This window comes from Lissotriton vulgaris, chromosome 9 (genome assembly GCF_964263255.1).
Source record: "Lissotriton vulgaris chromosome 9, aLisVul1.2, whole genome shotgun sequence".
In the NCBI taxonomy this organism is placed as follows: Eukaryota; Metazoa; Chordata; class Amphibia; order Caudata; family Salamandridae; genus Lissotriton; species Lissotriton vulgaris.
Genome location: NC_141697.1, coordinates 67,365,113 through 67,383,514, shown reverse-complemented (window position 1 = coordinate 67,383,514; position 18,402 = coordinate 67,365,113). Strand labels below are relative to the sequence as shown.

The following is an 18,402-nucleotide window of genomic DNA, read 5'->3' as shown; positions in this document are numbered from 1 at the left end:
CGCTGTGCAAAAGACCACCACCTGTGGTCTTGTTGCCTCAGGAGAAGCACCAGATACTCACAGGAGTGCCGTGAACAGAGATATACCACCAGTCCTATGGAAGAGGGCGCCAGCAGAATCCTCCGCTCCTGCCGCGACCCTATGAACGATATGCTGTGCAGCAGCTGCCGTGCAGTTCTCTTGAATGCCATGTGTCGTCTGAAAGCTCGTTGCTACCGGTGAGGCCCTGTGCTAAGGGAAGACCCAACACGACCGTCACTGCTCTAATGAACTGGATGAGAGACTAAAAGGGCAGAGTGACTGAGTGCTAAATCCAAATCGGAGGTGGAGGGGGCTAGTGGTGGGAGTCTTCGACACACGAACTGTGTCCGTAAGCAGCACCTCAAACTCTGTCCTGAGGGGAGGTTGAGCCCACACAGAGGGGGCCAGGGAAGCTGAGCTATCCTGAAAAGCCCCCTTCAAGCATAAAAACGTACATCAGTAAATCTGGTATCCTTGCAGTAGCAGGCTATACTGGCCATTAAAGGCCCGCTCCAGTGTTAAAGGCCTTTAAGAAGGGAGCAGGCATTTAATGGCCGATTATAGCCCATGTGAAGTGTCAGTGAGCAGAGGGGATTTAAATCCCTTTGGGCTCCATGAAGCCTTTGTTCACAGCAACAGGTGTGAACGACAAACTTTGGAATGTTGGACCTCTGGGCTTCTACCGGCCATTAGAGGCCCGGAGGCCCCCCCCCCCCCCCCCCCGTTGTCTTCAAAGGTGCTTCCAACATTCCAATGTTCTAATATTTATTAGAATTCTTTGTATTTTGTGTAATAAAGTGCTTTTCTTTAAACAATGACCCACTTTGCTGTACATTGATTTAAATGTTCTGTTGAGGCTGGGGGGGGGTGCTAGTGTTGATTACTGCGCTTGAGAACCCCCCCCCCCCCCCCCCCCCCCACACTAACTAACCCCCCTCCCCCGGTAAGCCTGACAGTAGCGGCCTGTGGTGGGAGTGCTGCTGTGCACTGAAGTGGGGCGGGGGAGGGGCAGGGTGGGGGGTAGTAGACTACGGATTACGGCCGATTAGAGGTAAATTAAACATATAAATAAATCAAAAAAATGTTGTTACGCGCGCTGTATCGCCAAATGCGATGCAGCGCGTGCAACAAAATTTGCTTCATTTATGATGTTGGCATCTGCACTCATTTAGGAAGGAAGTTGAGATGTCTTTAGTTCAAAGATTGTCTGCCTCCTGCCCCTTGGTCTCTTTGAAACAACAGCCTGGGGGGGAAGGGGGGGGGGGGGGCTACTGATGAGCTTTGAAATGAAATACAGAAAATTCTGAATAATTGAGGACTTCCGTAAAATTGCTGAAGGTTTTTCAACCCTGTTGAGGGGCAGGTTGATAAATCCTGGCTTGAGCAAACCTCGTGAGCTCCCCTTGAGCCAGTGCGGTTGGGGTAGAGTCACCCATTAGACCCTTCAAAATGCCGACTGGACTGGTCTGGGGTAGATTGTTACATAGCAGACTAACTTTCCCCAGCCCTGCCGCACTTGGAGGAGCACCTGCTTGTTGGGAGTTATTTCCTGGCTTGATCACAACTGCCCTTGCTTGCTGCAGGCCTCCAAACTGGCGAGGACTTCATCGGTGCACCCCCCACCCCCCCCCCCCCCCCCCCCCCCGGGGCGGGAGGGCGGGGCGCCTGTAGGAGGGGGCGCAGTGACCGCGCCACCCATGACCTCATTGCCCCCTCCCCTTTTCTGACGTTTGCCTTTTCATAAATCAGAGCACCGGATTATTCACCCCCAGCTGCCGGGGGCGGGCAGCTGTCAGACGGCAGCCCCCAGCGCCATCTGCTCTCCTTGCAGAGTGACACGAGATGGAAAAAAGCTGGATTCAGTCTGCCCACCCCCCCCTCTTTGTCCATCCTTGGACCCGATGGCGAACACGCGCCGTCGGAAATCCGCTCTCTAGCTGGTGGGATAGTTAAGCGGGTTTATGCAGATGCTGTCTGCTTGTAATCTGCAGGCCGCAGACATGAATCCCGCCGTGTCACAATCAGACCGCTCTCCAAGTTTCGGAAGACCGAAGTCACCGAGCCTTTGGGACCGCGCATTATTTAAACCTCAAGTGGGTTTAAGTCAACATCGCTAGCAATTGGCACCTCCCGCCAGACACCTCGCGTGACATCCCGTGCACCCCACCCTGGCCAAGTCCCCTGTGCTCTGCTTGTTCTCCCACTTTTGCATTTTGTCTCCTGTGGCTTAAAATCAAAGATAATAAAATACACCACGGTTGAAGGCAAAGTGGGAGCCGTAATCAGCATAAAATGCATGTTTTACCACTGCGTGCTCCGGTGGGGTGGCCTCTTCTGAGTTATGTGGTCTGCATCGGGAGTTTTGTCCCCAGTTCTGGAGCTGCAGCAACCTCTTAAGCTTAGGCTAGAGGTCTCGAGACTTCACCCGAGTTCCCCGGAGCAGAGTGCACGTGACAGCCTGCTCCACATTTTCTCATTCTGATCCATCCTATTGTCCTGTGCAGGGGATTGTCACAAAAACCCTGACTGGTGCTTCCACGAGATTTTATCTCTTGCTCGTAGAGTGCTAGAATGTTGGGCAGTTGAGGCACAAGCGATACTCCTTTTATCATGGCGGACTGTCGCCGTCACCAGGCCATGACACCACTAATGGTTCGTGACAGAAATGAGTGTGGTCCACGCCTCTTCACACTCGCCCAAGCGGAGAGAATGACTACTTGTTCCTCCCTCTGGACATCTGTACCTGGGCCCCTTACTCTTCATCTGATTGGCCAGGGATTGTCTAGTGCCCAATTCACAAAATCTAGTGATATGTGGCTCTGCCAGGAGGCTAACTGGCGTGCGCAGCTGTGGCACAGGTGAAGGAAATTCTATTTTGCCCTATTGGTTCCTTCTAAATGTTTGGGGCCAAATTTGAGCGGCAAGCTGGCTTGTATATTGTAATCTCCCCCCATGGCGTTTCCAGTTTTCACCTTTGACGTAGAAAAGCTCTGCACACCTGCAGAAGAAAGGATGTCTCAGAAGTTTAAACCGCAGCTGTCTGCCCCAAAGGGGCTCAGAATGTGTTCCAGAACTGACTCTCCTACTGCAACCTGAAGACAGTGCGGCTACAGACCGCCTGGTGAGCAGCAGATCTCCTAGGCTTCCAACCAGGGCATTGGCGAGAGATGGAGATAGCTGATCCCAGAAACCTGCTTGATGTGCAGTGCTTAATTTGTGCCGGTGTTTATCAGTGGTCGGCACCAGCACTTATTTGTAAACACCAACACATATTTATGAGCTTCCACCACATGGTGGCTCTGTGGGTGTATTTTTAAGCATAGTTCGTTAATAGAATATTTAGTTTAGTATATAACAAAAAATTATAAAAATCGGACTAAAACCTGCAGCTTAAAGTGACATATGGGTGGTGCCAACCGCAGTGGACCCATGTGAATTACCTTGTTCCCTGGCACTTAATCTTAATTTTATTACAGAATAATCACTGCTGTTTTTGCTATTACCTCTATATGCTGTTCTGATGCCAGTATAAGGGTCTGTGTGCCTTCGCAACTGCAGTGACATCCCTATGTCCTGAAGCCTTTTAGGAGGGGCCTTCTCTGTCGCTGGCCCAGTGATCACCTGCCAAATGACGACAGCTCTGTGGGAACGCCTGTTTGCTATCACCTGCTGTGACATAGATTCGCCCTGCCGAGGGGCACCCATCACAGCATAAGGGACCTGGTACTTCTGCCTGCCCCTTTCATCGCCAGAATCTTCACTGCCGCTCCCTGGTAGCAAGTGGAGAAGTGTGGCTCAATGATTAGAGCGGCAGACCCTGATGCAGAGGTCTGGCCCGGGACCAGGGTTCAATTCCCCGCCTCGGCGGGTCTTGGGCTCAAAAATTCCACGGACCTGATAATTCTCGCCTCGGTGCCTATTCCAATCATGGAGTCCCACTCTGCAACTCTGGGCAATAGCTTGCTTAATCTCCACAACGGCCCCCACAACGCTAAGGATGCCTGGCCTCCACCTTGGGGGTGCCCAGGAGTGGACGCCTCACAGGGAAAGCCAGGACGGGTTCCACAGCGGTTTCGTGGGTGAGTAGTGCGCTATACAAGTATCAATTTACATTTACAAGTGGCGAAGCAGCGGAGTGTTGTCTGCCTGGGCTGAACGAGGCCTTGCCGCTTGCGCCTTCCCATTTGAGAAGCCGAGTAAGGTATCACATTTTATAACTGTAACCGACACAGTTTGACACTTTGCTTTGACTGTAGCCTTATTGTGTACTTGAAACTGTATCCTTGTGAATGTGCGCAGACCTTAGCAGAACTAGTTACAAAGTAACAGCAATGCCTAAGAGGGTAGCGATGTTTGCCATAAGATGCCCTGGAGTTACTAAGTATATTCCCATAAGTAATATTCTTAGTATTAAAAATGGTATAAAAAGTATAGCATTGCTTGACTAACCCCTCGTGGACATAATGTGTATTGGGAGACATTTAGACTCTCCCAGTGACCCCTGAAAGTGCAGGCCTGAAGGGTTCTCGGCTGAGCTTGGAGCGGTGTCGGCTCCTGCCGCAAGCACTGCAATGGTCCTGAAGTTCCACCGATCCTTCAGACATGGCCTGGCTCTGAGCATTGGACCTGCGTTTAGAGCCCTCACCAGGGTTGCTGCGCCCAGCTCTGGGGTCTGTGGAGGAGTGTGGTGCTTAGTCCAGAGGGGGCTGACCTGTCTCCAGTTAAGAAGGCTGTGTTTGGACTACAGTGCTTGGTTGTGCCGAAGCCCTCACTGGTGTTACACTCAGTACTGAAGGCGGAGACGGTATGTTTTTTGGGGGGTGGGGGATGGCAGAATTGTCATGAATGTAGTGCCCAGCCTTGAGAGCTAAATAAGGAATACTGTGCCCAGATCCTGGAGGCTGCACCTAGAACAATGTGCTTAGTTGTGGAGACTACATCTGGACTATTGTGACTTGTTTGGAAGCATCCTCTGGTGCATTGTGGAAAGGGAACTGGCCTGCAAGATTAGAACTCAGTGGCCCTTCCAGAATGTGGAATCGAGGAAGTGCGACGCGGAAGAGGCTAGGCGGCCACAGATGTGGTCTGTAAATGCTTCGTGTTCACACGGCAGAGCTGGTGTCCATCGCCTTGTAGACCATTCCGGCTTCTTTGACTGTGATGAGTGCTTGTAGCAGGATGCAGGATGTTCTCAGGGTACCAGGAGTCATCGGTCACTTTGGCAATGGCCACTGATGAGACCGGATTCATTTAGCAACGATGCTCTACAGTGGAGCCTGATGGGGACGGGCCAGCAGGGCGTTGATGCTTTTGAGATGGGACAAGACTCTGTAGCAGATGGCTTCACTTTGGTATTGTACCTATCATTTTAGTAAAATCAAAAGGTCTTTGCTAAGGCCAGTCCTTACAAGCGTATGCACAGCCAAGGTCTCTAATTTATAATGGTAGTGCTGAGCTGTCGACTTTGCCAATGTTTGTCTATAAAGTGGTTTTTTTTTTAAAAGGAAAAGAAAAAAAATCATAGTACTGTAGGAAAAGCAAACCTTTGGTATCCCAAAACTCTACATTGAAGTCAGTGCTTCAGTCTTCATTCAAGGTATGGTTTGTTTCTGAAATACTTTTTACTTTGGAAACTCTGAACAGAATTTAAAAAGAATAATTAAGTGTCAGAATGTAAGTGGAAATGCCTGACCCGGTCTAATTTACCTACAACAAAATTGTCCCACTTGGTTCTCTCTAGGAGCACACTGAGCTAATGTATGGGGTTGCAGAAGAATTGTCATACCAAGTACACCTTCTGCCTCCGACACTGCTCAAACCCTCTTCTGAGTGAATGCAGATGTCCCTTTCCCCCAGCACCATACAGACCTTTCTGTGCCATAGTTTGTGCTTACATGCAATATGTGGAATGCGGGAGATGAAAAGAAAACAACCCTTAAAGTCTGCTCAACAGCCCCACACCGGCACGAATAGTCATCCTGTTGTCCTTTTACAGGCAAGCTGGGAGGGGTGTGTAGCAACAAGGCGTGTGGGCCAGTGGGGAGGGGCGGGCTCATATTTGAGGCGAGGAACCTGCACACTAGGGAGTGAGCTAGAAAACACATGCACTCTCATGGGGGGAGAGCTAGAAAACACATGCTCACTCATGGGGAGAGAGCTGGAAAACACATGTGCTTTCATGAAGCGCTAAATTCAAATGTGAGCGTGGAAGGATACAAGTCAGCCAATCCAAAGGGTTGTAATGAGACTATGCTTAAAGGGAGAGACAAACGCAAGAGGAAGCAAGCCATCAAATGAGAAGGAGCATGTGACAATAAAGCCAACCTGTGATCAGCAGGGAGCGGCTGTATGCTGCACTGTAAGTTCACAATAGGTCTTTCGCAACCAGACATTTTCCGCTATCAGGTGGGCAAGACCTAAAATGAGACTACCCTGTAACAGGAACCTAGTGAGGAGAGGCTACTTTGGGTGAGATGCCCCTACCGGCGGTGGCTTCAAGCTGCTGAACTTCCAACCCAAGAACTCAGGACATTGATTGTTCATGGGGCCGCGTGCAGACTTCAGAAGCGCCATCTTGTAGTAATGTTTCCCGTGTTGAATTTATGAATGAATGAATGTACACTTATAGAGCGCATGGCTACCAAAGGCCTCCCAGCGCTAGAGACAGAGCTAATATTACCGATGCTCAGAGGGGTGTCACCCCTGCCCTGGCATCCCTTGGTGTTTAGCAGATCTTAAGCGAACCCGTGCTCTTTAACGCAATGTTTACAAATGATGTAATCTGTGGGCGGGGTTTCCTGGAGCGCACCCGGTCACACTCGATGTAATCTGTCTTCTTTTATTGCTGTTCGGTGTGGGAGGCTGCTTCAGTATCTCTTAGAGGTCAAAGGTCAGACAGCCCTCTCACCCATCTGACCCCTGCCTTTAGAGGGGTGGATCTGGGGGTAGAAGGGAGGTGGTCACGTTTGTTGAGCAGATTGAGGAAAGTGACCGTGCCGAGGGGCAAAGGTTACACACTAAAGAAGAGGCAGCGCTGGGATTGGAATACCCCTTTGGAAGGAGACAGTCTGTCAAAACACCGAGGGCGAGGATGGGCGCCATCTTTAAACCTCCAGTGCCCTTCAACAAATAGAGCCCCACCCGCCATCCTATTTTAAATAACTGAGCAGCATGGTAACTCACTCTGTCACAATACCACTTAGCAGCAGCACTCCCTGGACCTTAGCGCCATGAAACCCGTATGGTGCACGTGCGCTGAATAAGTACCTTTAACATAACATCATTATACAAAAGTCAAAATGCCTTCCTTGGGGGGTGGGGGGGGGGGGTGGGGGGTATAAACGTAAGCACAGGGGAGGTAGAATACAATTTGTAGTATACTATATCTGTCTTCCCCTGACTTACTAAAGGGTACAGAGGGGCCGGTCAGCTCCACGGTAACCGCAGTTGCATCACTGAGCGCAGCAGATAAGTGGACACTGCAGGGACTGCTGTCCAGTGACAGGCCTACAGTGGGGCAGGTGAGGAGCGCAGCAACAGAGAAGACGGACACCCGCCGGGACTGCTGCCTGGTGACAGGCCTACAGTGGGGCAGGTGAGACTCGGTGCAGCTTACCTCCGCTGCTGACTCAAAGCACAAAATGATCTTTTTTTTTTTTATTGAGATTTCCCGCACTCAGCTGTCGTGTTTTAACTGGTAAAACCAAAGGGGATGGTGGACGGAGTGTTGAACATTGCAAGCACTCACCCCCAGTCAACTGATCTGGGTTTAATCCATCACCATTCTTTAGCTCACTCTGCCACCCCAGTTCAGACCTGGTCATATGCAAATCAGTCTGACCCTGTGCCTCATGGGAGCAGTCCAGCCCGAACTGCCAAGCCATGTCTTCCCTGCACCGGAAACAAGCATCCTGGGACCGGTTTCTGGCTATCAGCCGTCATCAGCCAGGCTAGCTTGAATCCAGTGGCAAAGTGAGCAAGGGACCCACGTCTGGGCATACCCTGCCAACTTAGGGCGAACAGATCAGTTGACTGGGGGTGAGTGCTTGCCATGTTCAACACTCCGCCCATCATCCCCTTTGGTTTTGCTTTGTTTAACTGTCTAGGCATCAATCGCAAGGTATTTTGAGACGTGGAAAATGGAGGCGAAACATCATGAACCTGATAATATCAGGTGTGCTATAGCAAATAGAATCGAATCCTATCTTTATTCTACACCACAACAAATGTCCTGTCCATAACCAGATGCATTTCTACGTCACACTCTGTTAACGGATAACTCGGGGAGCCTCTTTTGGGTACTCCAGACTTGCAAACATTTTAAACATTCGCCTAAATCAAAGTATGGAAGGCATTCTGATGCAGGAAGGTACATTTCCAGTGCCACTTCTGAGTACCTTACGGGTGCCCCTGTGATGGTAAAGGTGCTTCTGGAACCCCAGCAGGGGGCACTGAACACAGGATGAAGACTTGTCTAATATCCCTTTTGCTGAAGTATTCTCTGGGTGACTTAAGCTGCTTTTCTTCTCTTGGTTTGATGTGGAATCTGCCTGGTGAGAACACTTGCGATTCGAAGGCAGGACGCAGGGGTCGGAGGTGACGTGATGACGTCATCTGTTAGCCTTACCCCGCAGGGCCCCGGTGTTTAAGGCCATGTGAGGGTTGTGGCCACAGCCCTTCCCCTGTGAGGTGTACGAGGTTAGGCCTCTGGGGGGTGCCGCTGCGGTGGGAGCGTGGGGGGCTTCCCCTCCCCTGTGAGGTTTCCCATCTGAGGCCTGTGTGGGGTACGGGCTATGTGGGGCTGCGATGAGATATTCATGCTACTCTTAACTTCTTTTGTAGTTTACTTCGTTCTGTTGGAACTTGGAAAGCGCTTTGACGCCTCATACTCACTTGTAATCTTCTCCTCATGTATCACTACTGTTCCTATTGTAAAGCGCTCTGACACCTTCGGGTAAAGTCCGCGCTATATAAAAACGCATAAAATAAATAAATAAATAAGGGTAAAGTCCGCGCTATATAAAAACGCATAAAATAAGTAAATAAATAAGGGTAAAGTAACAAATAAGGGTAAAGTCCGCGCTATATAAAAACGCATAAAATAAATAAATAAATAAGGGTAAAGTCCGCGCTATATAAAAACGCATAAAATAAATAAATAAATAAGGGTAAAGTCCGCGCTATATAAAAACGCATAAAATAAGTAAATAAAGAAGGGTAAAGTCCGCGCTATAAAAAAACGCATAAAATAAGTAAAGAAGGGTAACGTCCGCGCTATAAAAAAACGCATAAAATAAGTAAAGAAGGGTAACGTCCGCGCTATATAAAAACGCATAAAATAAGTAAATAAAGAAGGGTAAAGTCCGCGCTATATAAAAACGCATAAAATAAGTAAATAAATAAGGGTAAAGTCCGCGCTATATAAAAACGCATAAAATAAGTAAATAAAGAAGGGTAAAGTCCGCGCTATATAAAAACGCATAAAATAAGTAAATAAATAAGGGTAAAGTAACAAATAAGGGTAAAGTCCGCGCTATATAAAAACGCATAAAATAAGTAAATAAAGAAGGGTAAAGTAACAAATAAGGGTAAAGTCCGCGCTATATAAAAACGCATAAAATAAGTAAATAAAGAAGGGTAAAGTAACAAATAAGGGTAAAGTCCGCGCTATATAAAAACGCATAAAATAAGTAAATAAAGAAGGGTAAAGTCCGCGCTATATAAAAACGCATAAAATAAGTAAATAAAGAAGGGTAAAGTCCGCGCTATATAAAAACGCATAAAATAAGTAAATAAATAAGGGTAAAGTAACAAATAAGGGTAAAGTCCGCGCTATATAAAAACGCATAAACGCATAAAATAAGTAAATAAATAAGGGTAAAGTAACAAATAAGGGTAAAGTCCGCGCTATATAAAAACGCATAAAATAAGTAAATAAATAAGGGTAAAGTAACAAATAAGGGTAAAGTCCGCGCTATATAAAAACGCATAAAATAAGTAAATAAAGAAGGGTAAAGTCCGCGCTATATAAAAACGCATAAAATAAGTAAATAAAGAAGGGTAAAGTCCGCGCTATATAAAAACGCATGAATAAATGCGCTGTTGACCCTTCACTGCCTGTGGCGGAAGTAAACGGGGCCCCGTATCCCGGGATGTTATGGTGCTTCTGTCTTTCATCAGCCCGGGAAGCTGCGAGGGTGAGGCGGGGAGGTGCAGCGCCTGCCCGGGGTGATGCAGCGCCTGCCCCGGGGTGATGTAGTGCGGGTCTTTCAGCGTCCTCCGACCTTTGGGGGAGGGGAGACTGCAGTCAGTCACTGTGGGAAGCAGGCAGCCCCGGGTCTGCACTTCCTGCAGGCTGCTGGTAAGGTTTGATTGCATCAGACCTCTCATCTCCTCTGCCTGCTCTTTCATTGCACTTCCGGCTTCTGTACCAGCCACACTCGCTCTTAAGCTTTCTTCACTCATCATGGCTTTCTTTTCTTACATAATGTTTACGTGTTTCCTTCCTTGTTCCTTCACACTTGTTGTCTTTGTTTTTACTTGTTTCCTTCCTTTTCTGTTTTCGCTCCTCCGTTCTTATCTTCCTCACTTCTTCCCTCCTCCTGCCATGTCTCGCACCTTACTCAACCCCTGTTGTTCCTGGTGGCATCAGATAAACTGTTATACAACACCGCCACCTTGTGTTGAGACGAGGTATGGCAGATAGTTTTTTTGTTCTGCAGAGCTCTGTTCAGTGTCCGTCTCAGATTGGCCAGGCTTCAGTTTCCGTTGAAGGAGCCCATGTTTGACCCTGCGTGCACAGCTGCATCCGCAGAGGCGAGGAGGTAGGTGCAAAGGGCGAGTTGCAATGCAGGAGCCTGGAAGGTCCTTGTAATACTTTCCACGCACCAGGATTGGGGATCCTGGGCCGAAGCATGCGGAACTTGGTAGTTTTACGTAACACACCCCTGGAATGTAAAGAGTTCCATTGAATACAAGGATGGGGCCCGGGGAAAACAACGTCGGATATAGTCCGTCAGCTCCAGCATTCCAATTTTTGTCTCCCCCTGTCTCCTTTTTTAATTTAGAACATTTTACTCTCTTTGGATGAAATGTTCTAATATCGTTATGGCCCTTCTGCTTCAGAAATTAATTGTTATTAAAGGCCCTTCTCTGCAGCCTGTAACTACACTGCAAATGCAGGGCCTTTAACAACTGTTATAACTCTTGGTAGTAGCTAAAATTATAGTAACGGCTAACGGATTATTTTATGGCAGCTCAAACTCTACGACTTGTGCTTACTGACAACGAAGGATGTTTGGTGGTAATCTTTAGATTCAAAGTAACCTCTGATATCAACCTCAAAAAACCCAGTGTCTCTCCAATGCCTGTTGTTGACTTGTGACCTGATAGTTACACACATCTCTCCAGAGGCTGTGTAACTCCACTCGACCACCTTGCCCTTCGCGGTAGGCGATGTCCAGGGTCGATGGTGCTGAGCTTAGATGTTATATATTTTTTTTTTTTTAGAGCAATGCTCCTTGTAGTGTATAGCAGGTACTCCTGGGGCCAAACAGACCTTTCCAGAGGGAGCCAAAATTGTGGTAAAGAGAGGACAGAAACCTTTTCATCATTCTGAAAACGAATACAATTTTGCAGACGCACTTGGAAGATTATGATTTTAACAAGTACAATTGAACTCCTTGCAATCTTTAAAATGTTAAGCGGGTTAGCATGAAATAATGAAAGGTATCGAACATCGGTTTTATGTAAAAATTCTTGAAATATACAACAAGCACCCCTGTCCCCAAAATACCTTAGTCCTTTTTGCTACTTCAGAATGTATTTTTAGTTTTGTATAATAGATTGTCAGTAAACGGGGTGGGGGGGGGGGGGCTTCATTTGTGGCCTTTTCTTTCAAAAAGCACTTCCTGATCCCACTTGAAATGTGTCACTCAGTTGAAATGCATTAAATCTCATATGCGTAAATCTCATATGATTAATAAGATAATTAGAGAGCGGAAACTGAATATCAGTTTAAGCCTACATCTTTTTTTGAGGGGACGCTTTCATACTTTTTGCTTGCTCTTAGTATATAGCATTTGTTATGGTGACCAAAATGTGCAATTTTTGGCATTACAGATCACATTATTTGCCACAAACCGGGATCAGCATCAAATAGTTCAGACCACAGATTTCTGTTTTTGTTTTTGGGAACTTACTAGACCGTTTATGTTGTCCCTCCTGCTGCGGTTCCTCCGGAGCGGCGCAATGCTAAATGGGGTCCAAACCTTCAGGCAACACCAAGTCCCTGAGTGTTTCCAAAAGGAGCTGGGCGTTGGAGGGGAGTGGTGGGGGGTGGGCTGTGAAGGAGCCTGCCTTGCAGCTAGGCTGTGGAACTCTTTGCCTGAACAGATACGCGGCACAGATTGTCTACTTTCCTTCAGGAAAGCTGTTAAAACCTTTCTCTTTCCTTTAGTTTAGTCTACGGTGTTATGGCAGCTGAAAAGGTTTCAGGTTGATGTGTGTGTTATACTTCGTAGCTGGAAGCGCCGGGACACCCCTTTGCTGGGGCAGCTGCGCGCTATACAAGACGCAATAACATAACAGAACAGCTGGGAGTAAGATCTACAGTGCTAAAATACAACCGGATTACTTAGTGTTCTGTTATCTCAAGTGTCTTTTATCTATACTAGGTTGTGTGTAAGTACATTTCTTTTATGTAACTTTCCTGTGAAGCTTAATACAAATGTGGTATCACTTCCATCAGGGTCTCCTTCTAATTGCTGAAAAACAATGTTAATTCTGTTGCAGTTTTCATTTACCAAAAAAACCAATTTGAAGCCTCGTGCATGCTTGTGTACATATGTTTAAGTATTCTAAAAGGGATGGATGGAATGTTTGAAATTATCTCAGCTTCTGGTAATGACTCGGGCCGCTTCCAAATCCATTGTTGTTCTGCACACCAGGCCACCTAGGTTTGGACCCAGCGATACGAAAATCAGTCCTGACCCTGATCCAATGGGAACAGTCCAGTCATGTCCTCCCTGAACTGGAACTCAAGCAACCCAGGGCCAATGTTATCCTTATTAGGGCTCTGCAGGCAGATATAACTTTGTTTCAGTGACCCAGTGGGCACAGGAACCACATCTGGGCACACCAGTCCACTTAGGGCCCCATATTAAACTATACCACAAGTGAGAGATGGAATGCGTGTATTAAGCTCAGCCACAGGTATTTACATGAGGCCACATCCCAGTCTAAGCTTCACCCCACTCAATGGCCCTATTTAGGGCATAACCTTTCCTAGGTTGCTTGTATTCCGGTTCAGGGAGGGCCTGGCTTGGTGGTTCAGGCTGGACTGTTCCTATTGGGACAGGGTCGAGACTGATTTGCATTTGGCTGGGTCTGATCTGAAGTGGCATGGTGTGCTAAAGAGTAAAGTGTTGGAATGCTATGCCAAGCAATTGCCAGTGGTTAGATGTATTTCGAGCATCTCCCCATCAACATTTGTGTGTCTTGTTGTTCATAGATTTACCTGGAGATAGTCTTATCTCATGAAGTGTTAATTCTCTGCAGACAGATCTTTCATAGGGTGCTATCACTTTGTAATCTCTTCACAATGCTTTTTCCTCTTCTTTTTCTATAGGTGGCAAGCCTTTGGCTGATTGGAATCCACAGGGTAAGTTAACATTTTTATTTTATTTCTTTGCATTACTGTCTGTAGATGCTTTATATTTACAATGCATTTTCTCTAGACCATTCCATTTGCTCATAACCTATTAGTTCACAAATTATGGTATTTTGGTCACAAGTGATCACTTTGAACTCAAACAGGTTTAATTACTTTTGCCTGTTGTGAGATTATTAGCTTGCCTTGTGTTCAGAAATATAGTCAGTAGTGAAGAGTACGACCTCGCCCAACCCTAAAGACTGTTTTTTCTTTTCATGAAAAGCCGTTGGCTAGGAACACTCACCGCCTTGGATATAGGCAGTGGGGCAAGACCCCGAGCTCAGTTCTTCAGCTGCCAGCTGGGAGTGGTCGCTGCTGAAGGTTTGGGAAACAGGAAAGGCTTATAAACACTGGGGAAATTCTGAATAAGAAGTGTTTAAGCCTTCCAACGTTGTCACCGCTAGGTTTTCTGGTATTTGGAATCCCAAAGCTGGGTGGCAAAAGGATGCTTCATCTGTTGTGAGCTTGCCCATTGCTTTCCATTGGTTGGATTTCCTGTCGCTCTCATTTGCTTGCTTTTCATTCGTGTCCCAGCTTATCAGTCTTGTCTTTGTCCTGCCCACTGAGCATTGCCTCTTTACCATCACTTTGGTTGTCTGGCATATCTGCATCCACTGTTCTTTTTTCAAGCGCTAACTCTTTCTTTCGTGTTAAGTTCTCCACAAGACTGCATGTGTTTTTGAGCGGTCTCCCTCATGTACTTCTCTCCCCACCACTCAAGTTGCTCTCTGTTGAGTCAATGTTTCTCCCCATTGTCTCCTCGTGCCATCTGTGTTGCTTCCAGCACACACGCCCTCCTTTTCTCTCCCCATTGTTCTTTCCTACAGCCACCTTTTTGCCTTCCCTTCTCTCCTGCCTTCCCCAGTCTTGCTTTGCCCCGTGTTGCTTCTGTGTTCAGTGCTCACCCGTGTTGCTACTACCACCCCCTGGCATCTATTCCCCATGCTCACTTACATACAAAACATTTTGCGTATTTAAAAAAAAATGTTTTAGTTACCGATTGATTGGTAACTAATCAGACCCCTCAGGATATAGCGGCATGGATTAGCAAATTTAGCGGCACAAAAATGGAAATTTAGCGGCACAAATATGGAAATTTAGCGGCAATTTAGCGGTATTTTATTTGGCGGTTTTTCCTACAACAAACACAGATATCTGTGTGTTTTGGTCTCAGTGTGTTTGTGGTCTGTTTGTGCTGGGCTAAGGTGTTACCAAATGTATATGACGTACATATTTATTTATAAACAATACATTCAAACAAGCTTGTCAGGCAAAGAAGCAAATGATTAAGGGAATAGACAACACTTCATTTAAAGAACGAATAACCACGTTTTTAAACGATCACTTACATAGTATTAACTTCCAAACAAATATGCACACTCCCACAAAACAAATACAAGCCGAGAAATTGTTCAAGAGAATCGAATGTGATTTTAATGTTCAACAAAGGCAGTCAAAAACAATTTGTGAAGCATAAAAAAACATGATTGTCATCACATTACATTTTGATTAGGAATTTGAAGTGACCTCCTGATCGTAGAAGGACAATACAAAAACAAAAGATAAAATGTGAAAGTGAACATTTAGGTTTCATCTACCTATCACATATCTTATGTTCCTTTTATAACTCTATTAAGCTAACAGAGCGTAAAATAGCTCAAAGTCACAACATTAAAAAATAAACTGGTGGCAAACATGTTCGGTACATTTCAAACGCACTTTTTATAAATGCTGAAGATGATGCTGAGGTTATTGTATTAGATTAAGCATCGCCACAGATCACGGCAACATGCATGTCTTACTAGCATCTCTGAAACATGCTATTTCACATCTTGTAATGTTGTTTAAAAAAAACAGGCGTTCGGGGAGCTTATTTGAACTGTCAAACCACTGTGGCACGCAATCGAATGATTGCTGCAAGACACTCACATTATCACATTTTTGGCACTTTTGGGTACATTTGTTTATTTGGTAAGTATTCTTGGTAGGGGCGATGCGGAAGGATAGACGCATTTACAGTCTTTGGATTGCGTGCTCTGACTGAGGGATGCCGCTGCCTCCTGATCTAATTTATTAGCCTGCCCTGCTACTGAGCCGTGCCCGGCATGGACTTGAGTACTGTCTACTTCTTGAACAGCCTGGCACAGCTTAAAGCACAGATTCGTTTTAGAAGATGCTGGTATTTGGTGTTGTTTCCAGGCAACAGCTGTTGCTTTGTAAATCGTGCCATGATGTCAGCGATAAAAGCGCGTTGCAGAGAAACAGTGGTTTTCTTCCAGAGAAAGTCATGCTGAGATGCGATCTGGCATTTCTCGTTGCACAGAAATGCTTCATAGGGCTGTTTCAGGAGCAGAGTTCTTTCATTGTTTTGCCACACGAGGCGCACTGCCTAGCAATTCCCCCCCGCCCCCCACCCCCCACCTTCCACCCACGCCCCTCCGCAGACCGGCCCCGCTCCCTTGAAAGGGGTTTTTATGTCTAGATTTCGCGGGCACTTTTGTAATGATCACGGCATTTTTACAGAAGTGCCGATTTTGCAGCAAATCGTGGCATCGCGAAATCCTGGAGGGTCTGACTAATAAGAATAAACAAGCATTAGAAACGCAATAGGTCCTGCATTTTTTTGAGTTAGAGCTATTGGCATAGCTCAAAAGCTACCAGACAGAAATTGCCACTTTGCAGGTGCCGAACAGAGCATTGTTCCGTGAAACGGTCTGAAAGCCTAAAATGATGTTGATAGCTTTCAAAATAAAAAGGCAGATAAGAATGACCAGGAGGAACCGCGGACGTATTGGGAGGGCCAACGCCAGCAAACAATGAGTGAAATCGCCTGGGCGTGACCCAAGCACGCAAAGGCGGGAGAATCAGTCCCAATGCACCAATAAACCCCCCGTATTTCTAAATGGCACAACAACAAACAAATGGCAATCCATGACCATGCCAAAAGCCGATAGAGGAGATAACAGGTCTTGCAGACAGCGCATGCGCGCTGCCTAGGCTCAACCTAAAAAGCACCCACAAAAGTTTGCTGGCACGCACATGCGTGCAGTGCGTGCCTTTTAACTTTAGCCACATTTATCAGATTCGAGCAACGTGCACCAGAAACGTAGCTCATTCCCAAGCTCCTTTCAGCGCGCAAGCTCATAACACGCCTCTATAACATAACACAATGTACCACCCCTATCACCACACCAAAGGCAATTTAAGTATAGAGAAAAGAACTACACCCGCATACGACGGCTGAACACTGGCACTTCTGCTGTGGCCAATTGCAACTCTTATCCCTAAATTACAAATTAAGGCTGATACATTTTAAATTTCTCCACCGCTTCTACTGCACCCTTGTACAGCTCTGCCGTATCGACCTGAGATCAGACAGCAACTGTTGGAGATGCCACTCCCCACAGGCCACTTTCTTCCACCTGACATGGGACTGCCCACCCCCCATAGCAGGTTTCTTGTAGGAAACATCTGAAATCATTCAAGTAATGCTGGCGATAACATTGGATTTCACACCTCTATTAGGTCTGCTGGGCTACTTGCCCTCTGCTTCCAATGCTGCTCCTGCTAGCCAAACGCAGAGTCGCCATGCACTGGAGGAAACCTAATGCACCTTTAATAGATAATTGGGTGCGTGACATTATTTATTGCCAAATGCAACTGGCCAACTTTTGGGAATTAATGGCAACTGCTTCCCGTCCCAAACATATTTGGTACCCGTTTGTAACATGTTATGTTATGTCATTGGAAATTTGTAGAGCGCACGTTCACCAACAGGTCTGTTGGCACACATTTTTTTCCATTGGAGTCACCGATAAGATGGTCCATGTCTAACTGTAGGCTTGGGTGAAAAGCCAGGTCTTCAGCCTTTTCCTGAGGCGCTGAAGGTCTGTTTCAAGTCTCAATGACGTGGGCAGAGTGTTCCACAATTTGGGTCCCTGTATTGAGAAACTCGACCCCCCTGTCCGTTTAAGTCTGAAACCCGGAACCACCAATAGATTTATGTGCGTGGATCTTAAAGTACGCTGTGGAGAATACCTGTGAATTTTTGAGGATATGTACTTTGGGCCAATTCTATATATGGCTTTGCACAGGATGCATCCCGTTTTGAACCTGGAGCGCTGCTCCACGGGAAGCCGTTGAGCTCCTTCAGCAGCGGCTTGAAGTGACCGCGTCCGCCTTGTTGATGGATAATTCTAGCCGCCTGATTTTGTATTATCTGCAGATGGTGTTTCTGGTTGCAATTAAGGCCTAGGTAGATTGCGTTTGTGTAATTGATTTTTGATAGGAGCAAGACAATGATGATTTGAATTCTGGCCTCTCTGCTGAAAAACCTTCTGATTTCTCAGGTTCCGCAGTTGGAAAAAACAGGCAGAGGTGACCGCCCCAATCTGCGTGTTCATGGTGAGATCAGAGTTGATATGTATGCCTAGGCTCTTTATCGAATTCTATGGGGCAGGTGCGGGTCCTAACTCCGCGGGCCAATGGTCGGGAGTCCAGTGCTGAATTTTGTTGCTAGGGATGATGATTTCAGTTTTTTCGGAGTTTAGTTTTAATCTATTTTTGTTCATCCAGTTCCTTATGAACATCATGGTATTCATGAGGAACTCTTTGGAGTCTGTGGGGTCCTTGATGGAGAAAATCAGCGGTTCTCTTCCAGGGGATCCTCA

The 18,402-nt window shown here is 46.7% G+C and overlaps 1 protein-coding gene across 1 annotated transcript in view; it reads left to right on the top strand.

Annotated features, from left to right (window-relative positions):
• The window catches only part of SUSD6 (sushi domain containing 6), a 174,891-nt gene that overhangs the window by 124,983 nt on the left and 31,506 nt on the right, over positions 1 to 18,402 (top strand). Inside the window, exon 3 of the mRNA XM_086937038.1 lies at positions 13,649 to 13,681. Coding sequence (XP_086793164.1) covers positions 13,649 to 13,681 — 33 coding nt within the window. The remainder of the gene's footprint in view (positions 1 to 13,648; positions 13,682 to 18,402) is intronic.